At 45.6% G+C, this 20,868-nt stretch overlaps 1 protein-coding gene across 4 annotated transcripts; it reads right to left on the bottom strand.

Annotated features, from left to right (window-relative positions):
• Nucleotides 1-306: 306 nt before the first annotated feature.
• Nucleotides 307-19,904, bottom strand: CLTA (clathrin light chain A). Of its 4 annotated transcripts, XM_033431114.2 has the most exons (7): nt 19,573-19,904; nt 12,690-12,727; nt 10,250-10,367; nt 6,133-6,244; nt 2,957-3,010; nt 1,723-1,758; nt 307-767 (listed from the first exon to the last, which is right to left on the bottom strand). In XM_033431114.2, exons 1-7 carry the CDS (start codon nt 19,772-19,774, stop codon nt 596-598), a joined length of 732 nt encoding a protein of 243 aa, XP_033287005.1. In that variant the 5' UTR covers nt 19,775-19,904; the 3' UTR covers nt 307-595. The 4 variants fall into 4 exon arrangements, with proteins under 4 accessions (XP_033287005.1, XP_049566702.1, XP_033287006.1 ...); XM_049710745.1 differs by lacking the exon at nt 1,723-1,758; XM_033431115.2 differs by lacking the exon at nt 2,957-3,010.
• Nucleotides 19,905-20,868: the final 964 nt, after the last annotated feature.

Below are 20,868 nucleotides of genomic sequence, written 5' to 3'. Positions count from 1 at the left end.
TGACAAACAAGAGCCACCTGGGAGAAAATGTCTAGGGTGGTGTGGGGATTCAAAGCTCTATCTTTGGTGGGCAATAAGGGGTTAACTTTTAGCCAAGGAACTCCCTTTTCAATGGAAACTTCCACAGACTCCTACTATAGACAACAGACTCCTACTATAGACAATAGAAACTCAGAGCTATTTTAGTTCAAGGCAGGGGTTGGCACCCAGTGGCTGTGCCTCAGCCCTAGAAAGGATAAAAGGAAATTCCTCACCAACCTCACTCCCAACTGCAGCATATCTTGTGGTCAATAATGAAGCTTCATGTTTGTTTATTGTCTGAAACAGAAATTTATTCTCAGAGTAACGCACGCACGAAAGCATAGGTTGAGGCTGCCATTGGGAGGCTTCCCCTCCCTTCCTCCGCCACCTCCCCTCCTCTTTGAATGCCGGGGACAACACAGTTGAAGGAAACATGCAATCACAAACAATGATCAACTCTAAAGACAAAAGGTTTGGTCCAAAAGAACTCAACATAATTAATCCAATTACCGTGAAGAGCTTCACTGAGTAGGATTAAGATATTGCAGATGTAGTGTTTCCACAGGGCGGCTCTTCAGTGCACCAGGGGGGCCTGCTTGAGGGAGATGAGGACAGAACGCATGCGGGAGACATCTTTGGCCTGCTTGCTGGACTTGGGGTTAAAGTCACACAGCCGGGCCACCCGCTCCCACTCAGTGCCTGGGGACGACTCTTCAATGTCATTTACAAAGGCTTCTTCTGCTGCCCTGGAAGCAACAAAAGATGTTGGTTTAATGTAGAATCCTTGGTAGCTACCTGGCAGCTGCCCTGTTATGAAAGCAACTGCCTCTTTATGCCTGACTTGATGGCATTCTGGTTTTCCAAAGAGTAACAGCCCCTGGCCCAGGTCAGACTCGGGAGCATACACATGGCCAGCTTTCCTAGGCACAGGGGGCCCGGACTGCTGTGTAAAATGTTGGAATACAGGTGTTTGGTTCAGGACTCACTCTCTCTGTTGATACAGAGAATTTAAAAAGCCAGTCCTTAGCCAGCTACTCACCGCCTTCATTAGCAAGGGCAAAGCAGCAGGCTGGCCAAGAACTTGAACAGCAGTTTATGTTGGGCTGTACTGAGTTTCAAGTAAATTTAGAGACCTCCAAAGAAGCCCACAGGTCACTGCACAATAGCCTCTGGATTTATTCCTAAGGCTGGAGAGAAATAGGGCAGCTCAAAAGGAATTCAAGACAAAGCTCCCATGCTAGCAGGCACTAGAGACTAAAGCCATTCTGGAAGGGGTTTGTTAGGACATTCTCCTCAGCCAAAAGTTTGCCATTTTCCCTCCAGCCGGGTACCATGGGCCTCTTGGGGCACTCTGGCAGGGGTGGGCGCCCAATGGCTGAGAGCCAAGCAGTGTGAACTGCTTTTTGGTAGGATGCTGCTCCAACATTTTTTCACACCAAGGTCAGCCCATCCCCAGTTGGGAGCTAACTTGTAGGAGCTACAGCCTAAAAGGACAATGCTAAGAGGAGGGAAGACACACTACTTCATCTACTCCAACAGGCATCACAGGCAAAGCGAAAGCAATGGAGATGACTGGTCTGTGGGGACAGAGGGGTGGCACTCTCACAGGGATGGCCGTGGCAAACACCGCTGAAGCCCAGAGCCACTACAACACTGCGACTTCATGGCACACACAGGGGCAGTGAGAAAGGTTTACTTAACTGTTCTAGGCTGTAGCAAGGATGGTTTATGTTTGTGCTTAAAGGTGAAGAGAAGAAAAGAAATAAGAAAAACTTTAGGTCAGATACAGAAAATGAGAATGAGCTCAATGCAGATGGTCAGTAAGCTAGACATGCCCTTGCCACTCTGTACTCTTGGGGACGTGCGGCTGGCTTTGCTGGGCCACCCTGCTGCCCAGCAAACCCAGACTTGACTTTTCCAGTCTCCATTTCTACTCCAGAGAGAATGTGCAAAATAAATCCAACACCACCTGTAAGTCCAGCATTTCACAAGTCTCACTGCAAATGCACCCACGGGCCCAGGAAACCCAGCTCTATCTCCTAACGGGATGAAGGGCTCAAGGTCATGCACCGTAAGAGGCTCTACAGACCTGAGCCTGTTGCCTAGTCTTCCCACAAGTTCCTCACTTCCTTCATTCCACCCTCATCTCCCTTACATCAAAAGGCTAGTCCTAATTTTCAAGGAGGAAACAATTCAGCAATACTGCTTTGACAACAGAAATCCTTAAACCAAAACAAAACAACACTTTTCCAGAGAGGTTGCAGTTTTCTTTAGGAGGAAAAGCCACAGTGGCCTGTGTCATACAGCTCTGGCTATCTCGACCTCAAAGCTGGGGGTCTCTTTATGCCAGAGTGGGGGACAGGGCATCAGAAGCTGGCCACTAAACAACAATTTCTGGTAGGAGACCACAGAGGAACAATTACAGACCCCACGGGAGACTGCCCCCTCTGCTGACTCTTCTGCCCCAACCCCACATTCTTCAAAGGAACCCAGTGTAGAAAATGCTGCTTGCACTGGTTCCTAACCCAGGGCTTCTTCCCCCTCCCCAGGTGGGGACACTCCCCCTTCCCACCTGGGGCAGGGAGGCAGCAGTGGCAGCGAGGCAGCAGTGGCAGCAGCAACAAGAAGTCAGAGCCCTCCCCAGTCCCAAAGCCTTCCCAGACGAGATCACGAATGACTCACATTTTGAAAGTGAGTTAGCTTCCTTCCCTCCAAACCCCAAAATGAAAAATGGCAACCAGAGTTGCAGGGAGTCGTGGTTCTGTGAGACAATCAGTGGAACATTCCCGCAGCTTATCAACTCTTAGGCAGCCCCCACAGTGCCAGTTTGAAATAATTTTAAAAGCAAAGCAACTTGTGACATAAAAGGAGCATTAACTATAAACAAAAAGTAGGAACAATCAAGACAAGAAAAGGAATTAGTTTTGCAACATACACATAACCAATCACGTCAGCGAAGGGTTGTTTGTAGAAAGCTTCATCTGCCACCCTAGACAGCAAGAGGTCCAAAAGGCAGGCAAGCAGGCAGGAAAAAAGAGAGAACATTGAGAAGCAGAAACATCTCAAATCCACAATAGAGGCACGACTGTGCTCTGGGGAGCTGCTCCCAAGGCTCCATCCTAACTGAGTGAGGCTTCCAGCACCAGACACTCCAGCAGGTGAGGCTTCCTACTGGCCTTCCCCGCGGGATTCTCCAGGGTAAGTGCTGCCAGCTTCATCCCCAGGCCTTACCCCAGCAACCACCAGCATTTCCTAGGTACCCACTTATGGGCTGAGCCCTCTGATAGACATTGTGTCCATTTCATCCTCAACCCCAGACAACCCAGGACGCTGAGTGTTCTCCCCGCACTTTACAGATGACGTGATAGGGAAGGGAGGCCTCGAGATGAAGCAACCTGTTTGGCAACAAGTAGCAACAGGGGTGGCAGAACTCACAACCAAGGCGGTCTGGCTCTTTTCACTGTAAGTTACTGCTGCTCCCCAGCTGGTGTGCGCTCGGGAGGCCACGCCTCCTTCCCGCCAGCCTCAGTAAACACCACGGGGCACAAACGCTGCCAGACGCCAGGAACGAACGCTAGGGCCCAAAGCCAGCTTAATCTTGGATTATCCGACTACTGCTTCCCCACACTGACTAGCTGGGACCAACTGCCAGTATCCTGGGAACATAGATGGTCATTTCAAAATGCCCACCTTTGAAAAAAGAGGAGCTGGAGGCAAGCAGTGAGAAGACCTGCAGACAAGGGTCCTGGCTCTGGCGTACTGTGTGTCCCTGAACACAACCGTCAGTCCGCTCAGTCCCTGCCAGACTCGACTGCTTTGACAACGTACAGCCCAGAAGCCAGAACTTCATCCCCCCTTCACTCTCACATGGGAATGGACCAAAATGGCAACTCTGGGACAAGAAGGAAAGGGGGGCAAGCTGGGTGGACAAGTTCACAAAGCAGGGGACAGGCTGAATCCCTGGGCCCAGCCAGCCCCCCTCATCCAGCATGGGTGGGCAGGGAACCTCCCTCAATGAGTCTTACCCTCTCCTTTGCCCAGTGGGTTTGGGGCACAGGAGTGGGAGGAACCCTTTAAGGACAGTCATGCCTGGTCATTAACCTAAGCTCCCATATTTATTTGAAGGGAAATTCTAGTAATTTTATTTTTAAACTCACATACCCTTGCTTCTCTCCCATTCTGGTTTATACATAGGAGGTGTTTTGTGGAAATTTAAAGAAAGCAAAAAGAACAGCCTGATTGTAACTCCAAATAAGTCAGCAGGAAAACAGAGTAGTTTGTGGGCACAATGAGTGGGAGGGAAAGGAAAGGCAGGCCAGCTTTTTTTAACAAGCTGCCAGTTCAGCTTGTAAACCCATAATCCTTTTAGTTTACACACAGGGCTAAACCTAGTCAATTTCAACTTGTGCTTGCCTCTGCTGGGAGAGAATAAAGGTTTAATGACTCCTGTTCAAAGCATTACTGAGACAACAAAAGCTTGCTGTCAGGCTTTTGCTCCTTTGCAGCTAGCCCGAGAGGAAGGAGCTGTTGGTGACAGGACAGCACAGCTCCATCGAGGCTACAGCCCCAGAACAAAAGGGAAACCACACACGAAAACTCAGCTGGCCCTTCCACCTACTTAGAGCGGACTGAAAGCAGCAATCCTCAGGCAAGGCAGGAAGGGGACTCCACACCTGGAGGGTCAGCCTGGTTTTACCAAGTACTTCGGAGCAGATGCACGGCCTGAGGCAACTCGCCAAGGTAAATAGGGCCTCACAGGGTTCCTGCACCAAGCACCCATCCATCCTTCTTTAGAAATCTGAACTTGCATCTGGGGGAAATCATCCTGAATGAGCACAGGATTAAGGAACCTGGACCTGTCAGCACTTCAAGCTGACCACAATCTCACAGCAGAAGCCCCGGCAGCTAACGCTACTACCCTCAGCAACTCAACCCCGACCAGAGGGCCGCCCCACCATACTTGTCACAAAACTTCAAATGGAACCTGACAGGCACGCATGCCCCATAGGAAGGTGGCCAGGACAGAGGCTCGAGGCAGTGACAGAACCAAGAATGGGCAACGGGAGACAGGTAGTCGAAGGCTGCTGCACAAACAGTCCATCTGTTCTGCCGTAGCCGCCCCACGACAGCAGAAACTGTCTGGCAAAGAGGTTAGCTCCCTCTCTTCTGGCAGATTTCCACTTAAGAGCTGCCAGAGACAAGGGTACTTAAACCCACTCCTGCCTCTGAGAACAAGGACCCAAGGCTCTTTACCATGAAAATTACAAACAGCCCCAGGCCGAGTCTAACCTATCTTTTACACTTAAGTGGGTGGAGTGACTATGAAGTGAAAGCCAGTTCCCAGTCTCCAGTCTCACAGGGGAAGCAAGCCCATCGGCCTGTGCCCAGGTGAGCAGTGCTGCCCCCATCTCTCTTTCTGAGCTGCTTCCAAGTGGACTCTAAGCACGGAGCATTTAAAGACCACAGCTGCTGGTCGGTGGTGAAGGAGAATGACACTGTTTACTCCCTACAACTACTTAACCTTCAGTAAGTGAGTAAATTCTGAAAAGAGCATTTTTAAAAAGTCAACTCAAGATTTTCTTAGACACAGATAACAAGCACCCAGAGAACCCTTAATTCTGAAGTCACTGTGTTGGAAAATCTTGGCTACCTAATGACGAAACACACATCCCTACTACTGGACCCTTTGGGGAGCAGCCCTCAGAGGCAGGGGATGCGACATGACTGAGTCTATGATCACCTCCAAAGTACTGAGATCCTGGAATAGTCCTGAAAGTGGCCTTTCATTCCAGGGTTACATTTTTTACAGGTGGACTTGATCCCGTGAGATGACACTTCCTTCTGCAGAATCATACCATTACAGGCAGTGCATACTAACCAAACTCTCAGCTGCAGAGCTAGACTCACTACAACTAGTGTGGCAAAAAAACAGGCTGAATTACTCACAAGATCCAAGAGACTTGTAACCCTTACGTTTCAAGTATATTTTTGAAAACCTGCAAAGACATTTCACACTAAAAGACGCGGCAGCTGAAAACCTACACTGGCTGGTGGAAACGGACCTGATTTTGTCTTAGCAAACGAGCTGTTCTAGAAGCAGTACGGACTGACCTGTTATTCGCTTTCGTCTTCTGTAGCTGCTCGTCCTGCCTCGCATACCACTCATCCAGCTCCTTTATTGCTTTTTCTTTCCACTCTGCTTCCTGCTTCCGAGAATTGGCATCTTTGAAGGGAAGGAAAAGAAAGACGATACAAATGAGGCGAAATGCAAATTGAAGTCCGCTTCACCGTGTATTTGGGCTTATTAATCTCATGCTGTGTGCAGGCGCATGTGTGTGTTGGAGGGAGAACACTCGGGAGGGAAGATAAAATTCTCTTTTCCCTGATTGTATGTCCAGCTCTCGATCTCAGCAATTCTATCCAAAGTGTTTCACCACCATTTATCCCAGTCCACCTACACGTTAGTGGATCACTAGTTTGGGGTTTTTTTTTTGAGGTGGGGGAGAGGTGGAAATACTGACTTTTAATTTTAAAAAAGGCTTTTGGGACACCAACTGGGGAAAAAGCAATTACAGGTGATTCTTTAATGATGCTGCCAGTTCAGGGTGGACTATTCATATTAAATAATCTTTTAATAAAATCTCCTCACAAACTATATTCCACACAGGTTGGACAATTAATGGTAGATGCACATCTATGAAGCAAGGAGCTATGAGAAAAATTATCAGAGGTAGAGATGATTCCAGAAGCAGGAAACAGTAGGGTATAGATGGAATTGAGGGGAGCACAAAATATCTACTCCCGCTTAGGCCACAGAGTGAGTCTGTGGCAGAGCTAGGGCAGAACTAAAGGAGAAACTCCAATGCGGAGAACTGTGGGGGGAGAGGTGAGGGTCGTCATTAACAGCTATCCAAAAGGTTCTAGGTGAGAGAGAAAAAGCACACCTAGCAGGTGTGCCAGATTGGGTTCTCACCCACAAAGTTTCTCAGGACTAAATACGAGTTTCCCTAAGATACTAAAAGAAACTTGTCAGTAAATGGTAGAGAGAAGGAAATACAGGTCATACTTTTGCCACAGTTGACACCGGAAGTCACCCTAATACCTAAACTTTAAGCACATTCTTAAGGATGTCCTCTCTGGCAGGTGTTTTACAGACATCTCATTTAATCTTTACAACAATCCCAAGAAGGTAAACTAGTCCCATATTCAGCAGTGAGAAAAGCTACAGCTCCGCAAGTTTGAGTAACGTTCCCAAAGGTTATAATAAGTGGCAGAGCCAAGATTCACACCCAGGTCTGACTCTAAAGCTCACACATTCTTACTTCACTGTGCTGCCTCCAAAGAGAGGGACGAGGGACGGAAAGGGAGGCAGGCCCAGCAACAGTCACAGATGTGACCAGCAGATGGGCATCAGTGATCCAGAGCCCAACCTGTAATGAGTGTCCTTGAGGAGCAAAGTACAAAGCAAACAACTTCTTGAAGGGAAGAAAGTAAGCATTCAGGGGCAATTTTAGGGCCTTTGCAAGAAAGGTCTTGTAGTAACAACCTGCAGAAGACTTTGTAACTACTAGAAATAACCTAGTAGCAGCTAGAAACTCCCGCAAACTTTCAGATTATAAAGAACTTTTTACCCTGTTATCTAACTTATCAGAAGGTGACATACTGGCTCAGGAGGAGAATTATTTCACTCAAATTTTCCACTGATGACTCAAGTATACACAGTAAACTTGTGATGTGTGTCTGTCCCTGGCATTAAGTGTATGTGGAATGGAGGGTGCTGTGATGCAGGGAGAGATGCTGTGGGCCGATGGTGCCCTGTGGACAAGACACTGAAAAAACTTTAAAGAATAAGGTCTCCTTTTCAGGAGTTGTGAAATTACTTCCAAAGAATTACTTTTTGATTGGAGAGTATTTTCTTTCTGTATAGTCTAATGATCATTTTACTGCATAAAATAGTTCCTTTAAATCGTCTTTTATAAATTTATGAAGTGACACTGGCAATAAGAATTTAGAATTCTTAAACACTTAGCTTGATGGAACAAAGATCCAAGCTGTAATACAGCGTCTCTGAATCTGGGAGGGAGAAGGGAGAGGAGAGGGTGAAAAATCCTCTTAGAGAGCAGGGTACACTGACAGCTGTCTTCTCTGGCCATACGCATTAATGTTCACAGAAAATTATTGGAAAACGTAGCACACAGCTAAGCTTAAGACCATGGACATTGCTTCTCTATTTTTAGCATCTTGCACTTTCTCACAGTTCTTGCAACAGAAAAATGTGAAACTGCAGAAACACCTAATTCACGGACCAGTTTAATTCGATTCTACTGGAATGCGAGGCCAAATGTTTGACTTCCCTCAGGAAGGCAACATGAGTTAAGAAAATAGCACTTCACGGAATATTCCCAAAGGGCCCAATTTGATAACTGAAAAAGAAAATGATATTTTTCCAGACACCAAAGTGTATGCTCCTCCATGGAGAAGACAACTTTGCTAAACTTTGGGGAAAGAGAAAAGATAAAGCTGGGTTCTGCATCATGAAAAAGACTCCAGTAGTACTAATACCTGCTAAGTCTTGCCTCTAAGTCTACTCAGAAGAGATGCTCAAAGAAGAACAAGCAAGGACCAAGGCTGTCTGCACCATGAATACCTATCTTCATCTTTCTAAAGCTGCACTATCCAGTACAGTGGCTACTAGCCTCATGTGGCCATTTAAATTTATTAAAATTAAATAAAATTTAAAACTCAGTTTCTCAGACATAATAGCCACATACAGTTAGTGGCTACCATACAGAACAGCACAGATATAGAACATTTCCATCATCAAAGAAACTACTATTGGATACTGCTGTAAAGGTTAAACGTAAGTGTGCCCTCTGTTCTGAAAGCCACAGAAACTGGGCTGGAGAGACACTAATTGGCTGTATTATCTGGGTCAATTCCTTTCCTATTTCTAGGTGTCCTTTCCTATTTCTACACCATCTAAGTCATGTTTTCACTAGTTCAGCGATTCTCAAGAAGGAATAATAATGCTGACACTGTGGTAACATAGAAGCATGTTGCTATTTCTAGTTGTACAATAAAATATTTAGGCATGATGTATGTGGTGGTGTCTATATCTTAAAGTGAATCAGGAAAAAAATTATGTGTATATTCACAATACACATATAAATGTATGCACATGTTGAGTGTATAAAACATACACATACATGCCTCATTTATACAAAGACAACCCAATATGGCAAAATGTTCATTACTGAATCTGGAGGAAGGGGCACACATGTTTGTTTTACTCTATTCTGTGTCTGAAATTTTAATAAAAAATTGAGAAAAGAATACCCTCTGGATAACACCCCCCCCCCACCTCTGCCACACCTTTCCAACCCACGTGTACAGATACCAAGTCTCTCCCGATCTTGACCAACAGCTGACACTCCATGGAGAAGGCTCTTCAGCAAAGGCCAGGCTGGCTAGCACTGATTCTCAGGCTCAGCCTGCCCCTCAAGATGGCGTACACTAAATGCAATGCGGCTGAAGGGATGGGTATGGATTCTGAAGCAGAGCAGACTTAAGCTGAAATTCTGACTCCACCACTTATAGCCGTGGTGATCCAAAAACTTACTCTTCCTCTGATCCTCACTTTCCTCACCCATAAAAAGTAAAAACTTACAGGAATATTAGGGTAAGAAAACCAAATTGTACATATTACCTAACATCTTTCACATTTTCCTCTCAAGTATTACTTTAAATCCAGCCTTCAAATGGTAAATGGACTGTGCAGTCCCTCACATGGATATGATACCTTCAGGTTTACAAAGCACTCTCATAAATACCATCTCAGACTACCCTTGGGGTTAATAACACTGATCTTACTTCACAGATGAAACAGATTCTGTAAGGTTTGAGCAACCAAGTGCCCACAGCTGATAAGTTACCGCTGGGCCTGGAGCCCAGTCTTTCACTCCAAGTCCAAGGCTCTTTCCACAGCACCACTCTGCCCTTCCTGAGAGGAGAGATGCACTGTGGCTCTCCGGGCTGCCCGAATCCCCACACAGCGGCCTGTGATTAAGCATCTCCATGTGGTGGCCTTGTGACCTTGTTGGGAAAGATACCTTCCCCAAAACTGTACAAGAACATTATGGCTAATTCATGTTAAAAAGGGATAAAAGTAGAGTCAAGGTCAACTATTCCACTGAAAACAGATACCCAAAGACAGAAAGGGATTCCTTACCAAGGGCTTCCAAGCGTTCCGTTTGCTCTTCTCTCCATTTACGGATACTTTCAGGCTCTGACTGCAATCGATCCACTTGTGAAATAGCTGCATAACTGTCTGTTGGCCCATTACTCTCCTTAACACAAAACACAGTTGTGCTCTATCAGTACCAAAACCTCCTCCCAGAAATGCGCTTCACCCAAGTTAGAACCGCTGTTTATGTGCAACACTGATGGCTGTGGTAAATGTAAAGGATTACCTTACGAGCACCACCACCACCTTACGTGCCAATAGGGAGCTTTCAACATTATGCACTCAATCCTTGCAATCCACAAGGGAGCCTGAGTAGTTCTTATCCTGTTAATAAATGGGACTTGAGTGGGAGATGGGAAAGCTGGGGAAGTGAGTAATGGACTTACTAGGAAACAGTGTGATCAGTTTTATTTTCCTTAGTTGACACAGAGATTGTGATATCTTCAAAGTAACAAAGGTAAATACACAGCACGGCAAGGCCTAGAATCTGACACTTCTAAATGTTATTATACAATACAGGGAAAAGTACACTTCATACCACCTAATCAAAATATAGTGAATTCTAGGAAAAAAAGAGTCCAAAAGAAAATGTATAGTTACTACAGTCGCACCAAAGAAAATAAAAAGGCAGGCCAATGTGAGTCACAGCGTATGGGGAGGGGAGGGAGACACACAGGTTCTTTATAGTGGTTAAGATTTGGAAGCTAATAAATAAATTGATAAAGATTCAAAAAGAATCTAATCTTTATAGAATTATCTCACCTACTGAACTAGGGAATATTACCAGCTTAACCAGACTATAAACAAAGATGGAAAGAAAATTATTTACAGTAGTATTAGTAACTAACTTATTGTTAGTACTTTCCATGTTTCAGCCACATAAAAGCTTTATCTCCCAAACACCTTACAAGTCAAATTTTTATTCCCATGTCAGCAGTTGGGGGATTAAACTGAGGCGCAGAGAAATGACATGTCCAAATTCACAGCTAGTAAGGGATAAAGCCAGGACTGAACCCCATTCCATCTCACTCTAAAGACCAAGCTCTAAACCAGGGACTGGAAACTATAGCCAGCTCAGCCACCTGTTTTTGTAATTAAATTTTACTGAAACAGAGCTATACCCATTCGTTTACATACTGTCTACAGATGCCTTCATGTTACAGCAACAGAATAGGTTGACAGAGACCTTATGACCCACAAAGCTTAAAATGTTTACTATCTGGTCCTTTACAGCAAAAGTTAGTCCACCTTTGGCTTAAACCAATTAGACTAATCTCATCCTTCCTGACAGTTAACTGGTTGAAGGGTGGGCAGAAACCCAGGCAGAAGCAAAGCACCACGCTATTTCCCCAGGCTACAGTGATTACTTCCATCTGGTCAAGAGGGAAACACAGGACTTTTGTTGAGTGGTTGGGAGAAACCTCCATGTTGTTCTAGATAGTATGACATGCACATGTGAGACCCGGAAGTGCTGTAGCCATTCTGCCACCGTGAAAGAGTATAAAACTGCACACTCAGCTGGCAGAACCAGAGTCCTAGAGGAACTGAGTCGGAATCCAGGTCCGAGGACCCCTAGCCTATCTCAGAGTTCTTTCAATTATATGAGCTAGTGAATTCTCTCTATTTAAGCCAATGCAAGTTGCGCTGGTGACCAAAAACTCAGTGATACAGAGGGAAAATAATGGTAGTTGTCACAAATACCAGCCACCCCCCACCCTCAAGACAATCTAAAAGCTGAAAAGTTCCAATGCTGCCCCACCACATACTACCTTTGTTACTTTTAGACTCCTGGTTTAACCTCTGTATGCCTCAGTTTATTCATCTGTAAATGGGAATAACAATAGTTCAGGTCCCTCAGATTGTTGTGAGAATTAAAGAAAATTCAATATAAACAGTGCTTGACACTACATGGCACAGTGTTTAAATCAGCCACCGGGGCTTCCCTAATGGCACAGTGGTTGAGAGTCTGCCTGCCGATGCAGGGGACACGGGTTCGTGCCCCGGTCCAGGAAGATCCCACATGCCGTGGAGAGGCTAGGCCCGTGAGCCATGGCCGCTGAGCCTGCGCGTCCGGAGCCTGTGCTCTGCTGCGGGAGAGGCCACAACAGTGAGAGGCCCGTGTACCGCAAAAAAAAAAAAAAAAAAAAATCAGCCACCACTGCCACTGCCACCACTGCCATCATCATGAAGGGTCATTTCTTGAGAATAAAGTTGGTAACACTAGGGTCAGGTCAATCACATTTTAAAAGACTACTCTATCAATGTTACCTCTCTTCAAATCCTTCCACTTTGGCAGGTAACATACCAGTAACTAATACATCCAGGAAAGTCAAAGGAGTGGGATCTTTTCCAGGTCAGTCAATTCAAATCACAGGAAAGGAAGACTCTCAACACTATCATGCATCATAATCAGAGTACTCTGTACCTGGTAGTATTCACCATTCATGATTCCTTCAACAGCATCTGCAAGACATAAGATTTCAATCTGTCAATCAGGGCTGGTCATATGCTGTGCCAAAGGGTTACAGAGTATGACACAGTGCTGTAAGTACTCTAAGTTACTATCCCTGTGCTAGGTACCAGATAAACAATGGACAACTTTCTATTTAATGAAATCAAGATGTGCTTACACAAATGACTTCACCAAAATGTGGACAAATCTGTCCAAAAGCTTTTGATAATTGTCTTCTGGCTTAGAGATAACACTTAGAAGCCCGGCAGAAGAGCCTCACAGAGCAACAGTTTCTCTATCAAAGTTCTAAAGAAGGCAAAGGATAAGGGTGGCCCGGAATCCTTCACAGCGAGCAGAGATATGCAGCTTCATATTTAAACCAAGGTGCTTTCTTGGGGTCAGGACTCTCCATCCTTTGGCTAGAACAGGTTTGGCACCTGAGGGTCTACACTTGCGACTTCTTACTAATTCCTCTAGTCTACTTGGAATTAGTCCAGAACAGTAAGCTTTGGGCATACCAAATTAAATTAGTGTTTTCAAGGATGCAAGTTACAAAAACTCAAATTGTATACAATCTGATCTTATTGGCACAATTAATTGTTCATGAGCTAAATGAGAAAGTCCATCTCAGAAATATGAAAAATGTCTAAGACTCAGAGATTATCAATCCATACAGTTCAAAATGGTGGTCCACAGGCTGAACATATTTTATTTAAAATACAAAGCACTAAATCAGGAAATTTCACAAAATCAGGATTCCCAGTGTGTGTGTGTGGGTGTGCAGACAGAAGATCTGGCAACACTGGGCCTGCATTCCTAAATGAAGGCAGGCTTTACGTGCAGCATGCTCTGGACAATTTGCCAGTCCCCACTAGCCCCATTTTTTTTTTTTTTAACCCATTCTGTGTGTCACTAATTCAGTTACCTGACTGGCCCAATAAGCATGTGTTTCTAACCCATGCCCTGACCCAACAGCCGCCACTGATACAGCCTGTACCAGGCTGCACACCAGCCCTTTGGAGTGGCTGCTCTGCCTCCCCTTGAAAGCTTCAATACAGGCACCATAAAAATGCAGCGTCCACCTACATATTCTACGTATTCTCTATCTGTTGGCTGACCCGTATTTACTGCCTACTATGTAGGACTTACAGTATTTGTCCAATTGTTTTCAAACTATGATGACCATGTTATTGCATGGGATGGGAGAGGGAAGAGGAGAAAAGAGATGAACCTAAAAGATATAAGAACCCAAGTAAGAACCCAAGTAGTAAAAGGAATGCAGAGCAGCTAGTGTGGGCCACCATCACAAGGCCCTCAGAAACATCAGAGGTTTTCCTAGAAGCCAGAGGCAGGGTGCTCTCAGTCGCATTCTTTCCTTTGAACAGGCAAAGATTTCATCAAACCACTCCAGTTTTCTTGGTTCCTAACTAATTAAACCCAACTTGAACCGCCTATTTTCCAAATCAACCTCGTTCTCTTGCTTCTCCCAACTACCCTCCTCTTAGCTTTGGGAGTACTGAAAACTTTCATTTCCCCAGCATGCCTCCCTGATACCAAAACATTGTTTTAAAAAAAAGGAAAATGGAGACAGAAGAAAATGCCACATAATTTCATTACTCAGCCTATTGGTTTCTATTTTTTTTACTTTATCTAATGCATACACATAAAATTTCTTCCCGCAAAATGACTCCTATAACAGATGCTTTTTAGTAATCCATTCATCTATATCATTAAATTCTCAACTTTTTTAGTATGAAAACACCTACTACTTACTGCTTCCAATGTGCCAGGCACAATGTTAAACACTTTCTATACATTAAGTTTAATCCTCACAACAAATCTGTATGTATCAGCACTTCACAAACGACCTTAAAATACATGTAGGGTTGGTTCCTTGAGAGGTAAGTAAGGTGTTCTTGAAGGGGCAGATAACTAATGACAGTATTTTCACTCTTAAATTTATTTTTTATGTTTAAGATATATAAGAAAAACATTAAATGCATGTATCATGAGATAATCAGCATTTAAAAAGTGGTGCAATACCTGGGCAAGCAAGAAGTCAGAGGAAGGATCATCAGATAACCTGAGGCATGAAGACAAACCACAGGATCTAAGCACTTACCAACCCATCACAGCTCTGATCCATGTTTCACTTGCTGGTTATCTATCAATCATTTCAACATATTTCTCGTACTTTTCTTAATTTCCTTACTTGTTTTACTCCTATGCTTTATTTATAAAAGTACAAAAATGAGTTTCTTGTAGTTTTTGTTAGTGGCTTTTTTCTACTTTAAGCTGTTTCTGTGCCACCTATCCCTATCATTTTTAAAATATTCTATCAAGTTTTGAAAATGTAAATTTAGCAAAAAACTAATAAAAGTATTTGCAGGGGGTATATTCAATCCTTCCTCAGCAATAAATTTCTTGACATAGAACTGATGGATCACAGAATATATATTCTAAAGACCTCTAAACACCAGACATTTGCTCCCTTTGGTCCACCATTTGTATTTCCAGCATCGCCACGAGTGCCCCATTTTTCAGACCTTCATTGCTACTAGAGACTGAGTTTTAGCGTGTTTTAAAATTTTTGCTAATCTGATAGCAGGAAAAAAAACCTTCAGGTGGCTTTGTTGTGCCAGTCTTCTGTGAGGTGATCACCTGACATTTGATTTTCTTCTTTACTAAACTGCCTGAGTTTTGCCCATTTTTCTGCAATCTTTTGATTTCTAAGTATTCTTTCTGTATTATTTGTTTTCTCACATTGCAAATATTTTCCCCATTATCTTTTTGTATGGTTTACAATAGTTAATGCCTAGAACTACTTAACTTGTATGAGACACTATCAGGTTTTTTTTCCTTTATGATTTCTCTGTCTGCATTTATGATGAAGGCCTTTCCTACTCTAAGATAAACATTCACTTTTCTTCTGGTACTTAAAAAAGAAAAAAAAAGCCTCTCTTTAATCCACCTGGAATTTATTTTTTTTGAGTAAAATTTAAAAAGTGAGATACGGGACACGGGTTCGAGCCCTGGTCCGGGAAGATCCCACATGCTGCGGAGCAACTAAGCCCATGTGCCACAACTACTGAGCCTGCGCTCTAGAGCCCGAGAGCCACAACTGCTGAAGCCCGCATGCCTAGAGCCCATGCTCCACAACAAGAGAAGCCACCACAATAAGAAGCCTGTGCACCGCAACAAAGAGTAGCCCCTGCTCACCACAACTAGAGAAAGCCCATGTGCAGCAACGAAGACCCAACGCAGCCATAAATAAGTAAGTAAATACTATTTTAAAAAGTGAGATAATTTTAAATCTTCGGGCCTACAATGGCTAGTCTGGCCAGGCCTACGTTTTGGTTAATATATTACAACTAACACACCAACTATCCAGTTAATATTTATTTCAACCCAGGGCCACTGTCAGTAGGAGAGACCTTGGTCACTACCCCAGACACAACATCAGAAGCAATTCTCATCCCATAGCTCTTTCTAAGTCGCATGTTGCCTGTCCTTTAGGTCTGAAGACTCATCCAGACTCACTGGCAAGTGCTTTGAGCTTTTATTAGTTACTGTACTACTGTACTGACATTCAACTGGCTCAAATCAAAGGATCATCTGTTGCTATAGAAACATGTAGAAGAAAGGCCACGCAGGGCCTTGATTTATTAGGACAACTAAGCTAACCAACTTGATGCCCCAGAAGGAAACTTTCTAGGGCATCTCTAGAACTCCAGACACAAACAAGGGCCAGAATAAGTTTCCAGAGATGAAAGACTCTTTATCCCAAACCCACCTTCAACTTCCCATGTTCCCCAACCAATGGAAGTCAAGCAGACCTGGGTCTGAATTCCTGTGGAGTCATGCATTAGCTTGCCACTTTAGGAACCTGGCTTAACTTCCACAACCATCAGTTCTCACCTGAAACAGGATGACACTACCACTCTGCCTGCAGTTACTGCATGGATCTGAAAGTACACAGAGAACCTGGGGCACAGCAAATGTGCAGTATCACTAAGGATCATGCATGCAATTTCCCCGAACTTCCCTCTGCTACCAAGAAAATTACTCTCCACCTCCAGAAAGCTTTCCTTTATGTACCTCTCTTCCTTTGATGAGTGCCTCACTGCCATACTCTCTCAGTAGCTCCTTAATCACCTCTCTTAGCCTCCTCCATCCTCAGCCCTCATGATTGAGGGCTTTTCCTCGGCTCTAGACTCGAGCTGCCTCTTTCCTGACCGTTTGTTCTTACTCAGTATCCCCAAGCCACTTCACTCAGCTGGTTACCTCCCACCTCTAAACTAATGTTCTTCTCCGGATGTCCTAACAACTGAGGGCGCCATCCAAGGCTCAGGCCTAGCCCCTCCTCCATGGGAGTCTTCCCCAAGGCTGGGAGAGTTTAGGTATGTTCCTCTCTCCTCTCTCCTGCCTATATATCTCTGTACGGTAACACATCAGATACAGAGCTCCCTCGTAAAAGCTGTGTCTTCAGCACACCCCAAAGCCTATAGGCTTTGTAACACCTTTCTCACCTCACTCCCAAGTAATAATAGGCAGGGACTGTGTGTAGTCATAACATACCAGGTTCTGTGTGTAAGCACTTTATGGGTGCTCTCCAATATAATCCTAGCAATCCTGTGTGGTGAGTATCCGCACCTTTTACAGAGAAGAAAACTGAGGCAGGGCAGTGGCAGCGATGGTTATGTAAGTTGTCTGAGACCACAAAGCTAAACTCACATTCAAGCAGTCTAGGACAGCACAGAATCTTAACCCCTAGAGAGAGAGAAGAAAAGAGAAAAAGAAAGAAGATAAAGTGTCCAACTAGTGCTCTAATCCTCAAAGGAAGTGCTGAGCATTGCACTATTTTTTTTCTGACCACTGCACTATTACCAACCTCAACTACACTGTCAGAGATCTGGCTTTAAGTCACTAAATGCTTAGTTCACTAAGAAAGTCCTTCCTAGGAACTAAGTCAGCAATTATCCCTTCCTTCCCTTTGCTGAAAGCTTGATGCAGAAGGGATCTGTGTGTCCAGCTCTATTCTTTCCCTTTTACCCCTCCCATCACCAAGATCTGCTGGTTCTATACAGGACCCCTGTACCTGACATTTTTGCACATTCCTTTGTACCTACTGTGTGCCGGACACCCTGCTAGGCACCAGGGATACAACAGTGAGCAAGAGTCAACACTGTCCTTCAATCAGGACAGTCTTCTATGAGTCCTGATACCCCCAACTGTCCTCCCCAGGGCAACCACAACTGCCTTTCAGAAATGACAATCTCTTATCCCACGCCACCCCTGCTTAAACAACTGCAACAGACTATGGCACAGTCTAAGGTGGGGGGACTTGGCGCTCAGCTATTAACTTGCCCTTTTTTCTTAAGCAAGTCGTTTCTCTGCAGGACTCAGTTTTCTCCTTCTATTCAATGAGTGAGATAAACGAAGGATCTAAAAATATTACCATTCTCAGGCAAATGCTGAAGACCTCCCGACGACAACAAAGAAACCCTAATCACCTAAAGCCAAATTCATTTTCCGGCCACAGCCTAGTTCAGCCCAACCTGCTTGCTATAAATTGCATTTTCAGGTATACTACCCATTCTCCTGTAGATTCTTATTGGGCAACTGATTTGCTCAGGAGGCAGCATGATGTAGTATAAAAATTCAGGCTGCAAACTAGCGGTCTCCCCACCCCCACTCCCCAAATAGGTTCTGCTTGGCTGAAGACTTGAGATTTCGGAGTCCGAACGGTTTTACGAAGACCACTCACTACTCTAGTGCACCAAAGCCGCAGTCTCCAATACTCCTTATTACCTCACAGCCCGCATGTTTCTCTCATTTATGTTACCTGCCTGGCCCCTTAAGGTCTGAGTTTAGGGTAGCATAAACACCTCTATCTGTCCCACCTGTACCTTGTTCTCCCTTAGCTGGAAAGTTTTTTAAAGAAATGAAAAGCCGCGTCCCGTTTCTTCTAGCTCATTTCCTACTTCCCTATACGATTAAAAAGGTCTCTTAGACTCATCCTTTCCTCCTACCGCCACAATCCAAAGCACTGCACACAGGTAAGGCATTCAGAAGTCAGACTGGCAGCCTGCCACGTGCTCGCTTTCTCTTTTTTGCTGGAGCTTGGCTGGGGAAAGGCCACACTACTTTTTCCCTTCACCTCATGGAAGACCGATCCAGGCTAATCTCAGGTTCTGCTTAGGCAACACTGCCTACCAAAGCTCTTCCCAGAGGAAGGAGAGCTCCAGAAGTCCTAGCAGTGATACCTTCCACAAGCGGTAAAACTCTTGCCCTCTTTGGCCACAGTTTCTCCAGGGCTAGACCATCTTTCTCGCGTTCCCTATTCATTCCTCCTTCCCCCACCCCAACATTCTGTACACCTTAAGTGCTGAAACACTGAACTGCATTGCCATTTTCGTTTCTGTCTCGAAAACGATACCACGATTCTTTTTTTTTTTTTCCCGGCCTTCCTTCCTACTAACTGGTCTGTGTTAGGCTCAGACTGGCCTGTAAGTCTGGCCAAAGTGCGCCAATGCGGCTGTGCCTCTGAGGCCAGGCTCAAGGCACAGCAAATGCTCAATGAAAGATACCTGCATTGAACGGGCTTCTTCGGGCTCCTCAGCTTATCCTATTTTCTTGACTTTTTCCCCCGCCCGTGCCCGGGAGCGCTCAAACACATTCACAGAACGGACCAGGCTTGCCGAGCCTGCGTTTCTGCATGACTGAGCCGGGGTCCCGTTTCCTTTTTGCTTCACCTCTCGCTCAGCGAGGTACAAGACTTACACGGAGCTTCTCAGACCCGCTCCGGGCCGAGTTTCCGGACAAGTGCTCCCGCCCCGAACGCGCCCGCACTCACCCGGACCCCCCGGCGGCTCGCCGTGCGGCTGGGGCCCGTGGGCGCCGCCGTCCAGGATAGCGAAGGCCTCGTCGTTCTCTATGCCCGCAATCTCGCTCTCCTGCTGCGCCAAAAAGGCCGCGGCAGGGTCCTCTTCGCCGGCCACTCCGTTCCCCAGCGCGGGGCCGCTAGCGTGGGCGCCGAACGGATCTAACTCAGCCATGGCGGGCAGTTCAACAGCACGGTCACCGACGTTGAGAGACACACCAACCGACCAGCCAACTCCGCGCCCGGCAGCGGCCGCTGTGGTGGCGACGGATATCAAGCGGGAGGAGGGAGAAGACGGAAGCGGAAACCCTGCCCCAATATCCGGTCGGTCTGGGCTCTGTTGGAGAGCCGAAAAGGTAATAACCAATCAGAGGACAGAAGTGGTTCAAGAGCTAACCAATCAGCCGGAGGAGGGTTGGGCCCCCGAGTGAAGCTCGTGACTCGGGAAACACCTGCGAGGAGGGTGCCGAGGACGGCCGGACCCCGGCAGGCGGAAGTGCTGCGTGACTTAAAGCAGCTTTGCCCGACCCGCCTTTGTGGCTGGACCGACCCGGGACCGCCACCTCACAGAGGACTCTGAACCGGGAAGTGAGGTGAAGTTAGGGCGGCGATGATTGGCCGATTGCAGAAGAGTCAAGCCACTTAGGCTTTCTGAATCTCAGTTTCCTCATTTGTAAAATGGGAACAAGAATACTGCACTATCTCCCTCCCAGGATTACTGGGAAAACTGACTCCTTTTACGGCTGTGTACTGGCTTTCTAAAAAAATTTTTGTTAACCCATTGACCCAGTCTGGGTTGTTTTCTCCCCTAGAGCCGCCTGACTTAAATGTAATCAATTCAAATACACTCTGACATTTCTCCCCTGTAGTATTGTTATAAAAAGGCGAATATATCTCCTTATACAAAGCCCTTTTGCAGCCAGTACTCTTTTCAGAGCTCGACAGAAGTTTCTAGGGCTGAAAAATTCCTTAAGGATCATCGGGTTCGTAGGGAAGCTGAGGCCCCCATGAGGGGTCAGTCCCACAGGGAGTCAGTGGCCAAGAGGAAACCCTGGTCTCCTGGGCAATCCCGAATGGTACTAGCCACAACATCTTATATGTGCGCACCCTTCCCACCTAAGGACAGCAGGAACTTGCTTAGAAAACAAAGTGCTGTCAGTATTTCTTTTAAATCAGGGACATGTTAATAACATGGCTAGTTAATTTTGTCTACACCCTAGGGAGGCTAATCCAGTGATTCCAGTTTCTCGTGCTCATGTTGAGGAGGGG

Source organism: Orcinus orca, chromosome 6, assembly GCF_937001465.1.
Source record: "Orcinus orca chromosome 6, mOrcOrc1.1, whole genome shotgun sequence".
Taxonomy (NCBI): domain Eukaryota; kingdom Metazoa; phylum Chordata; class Mammalia; order Artiodactyla; family Delphinidae; genus Orcinus; species Orcinus orca.
The sequence above is the reverse complement of the archived record's forward strand: the minus strand, read 5'-3'. Positions and strand labels throughout refer to the sequence as shown.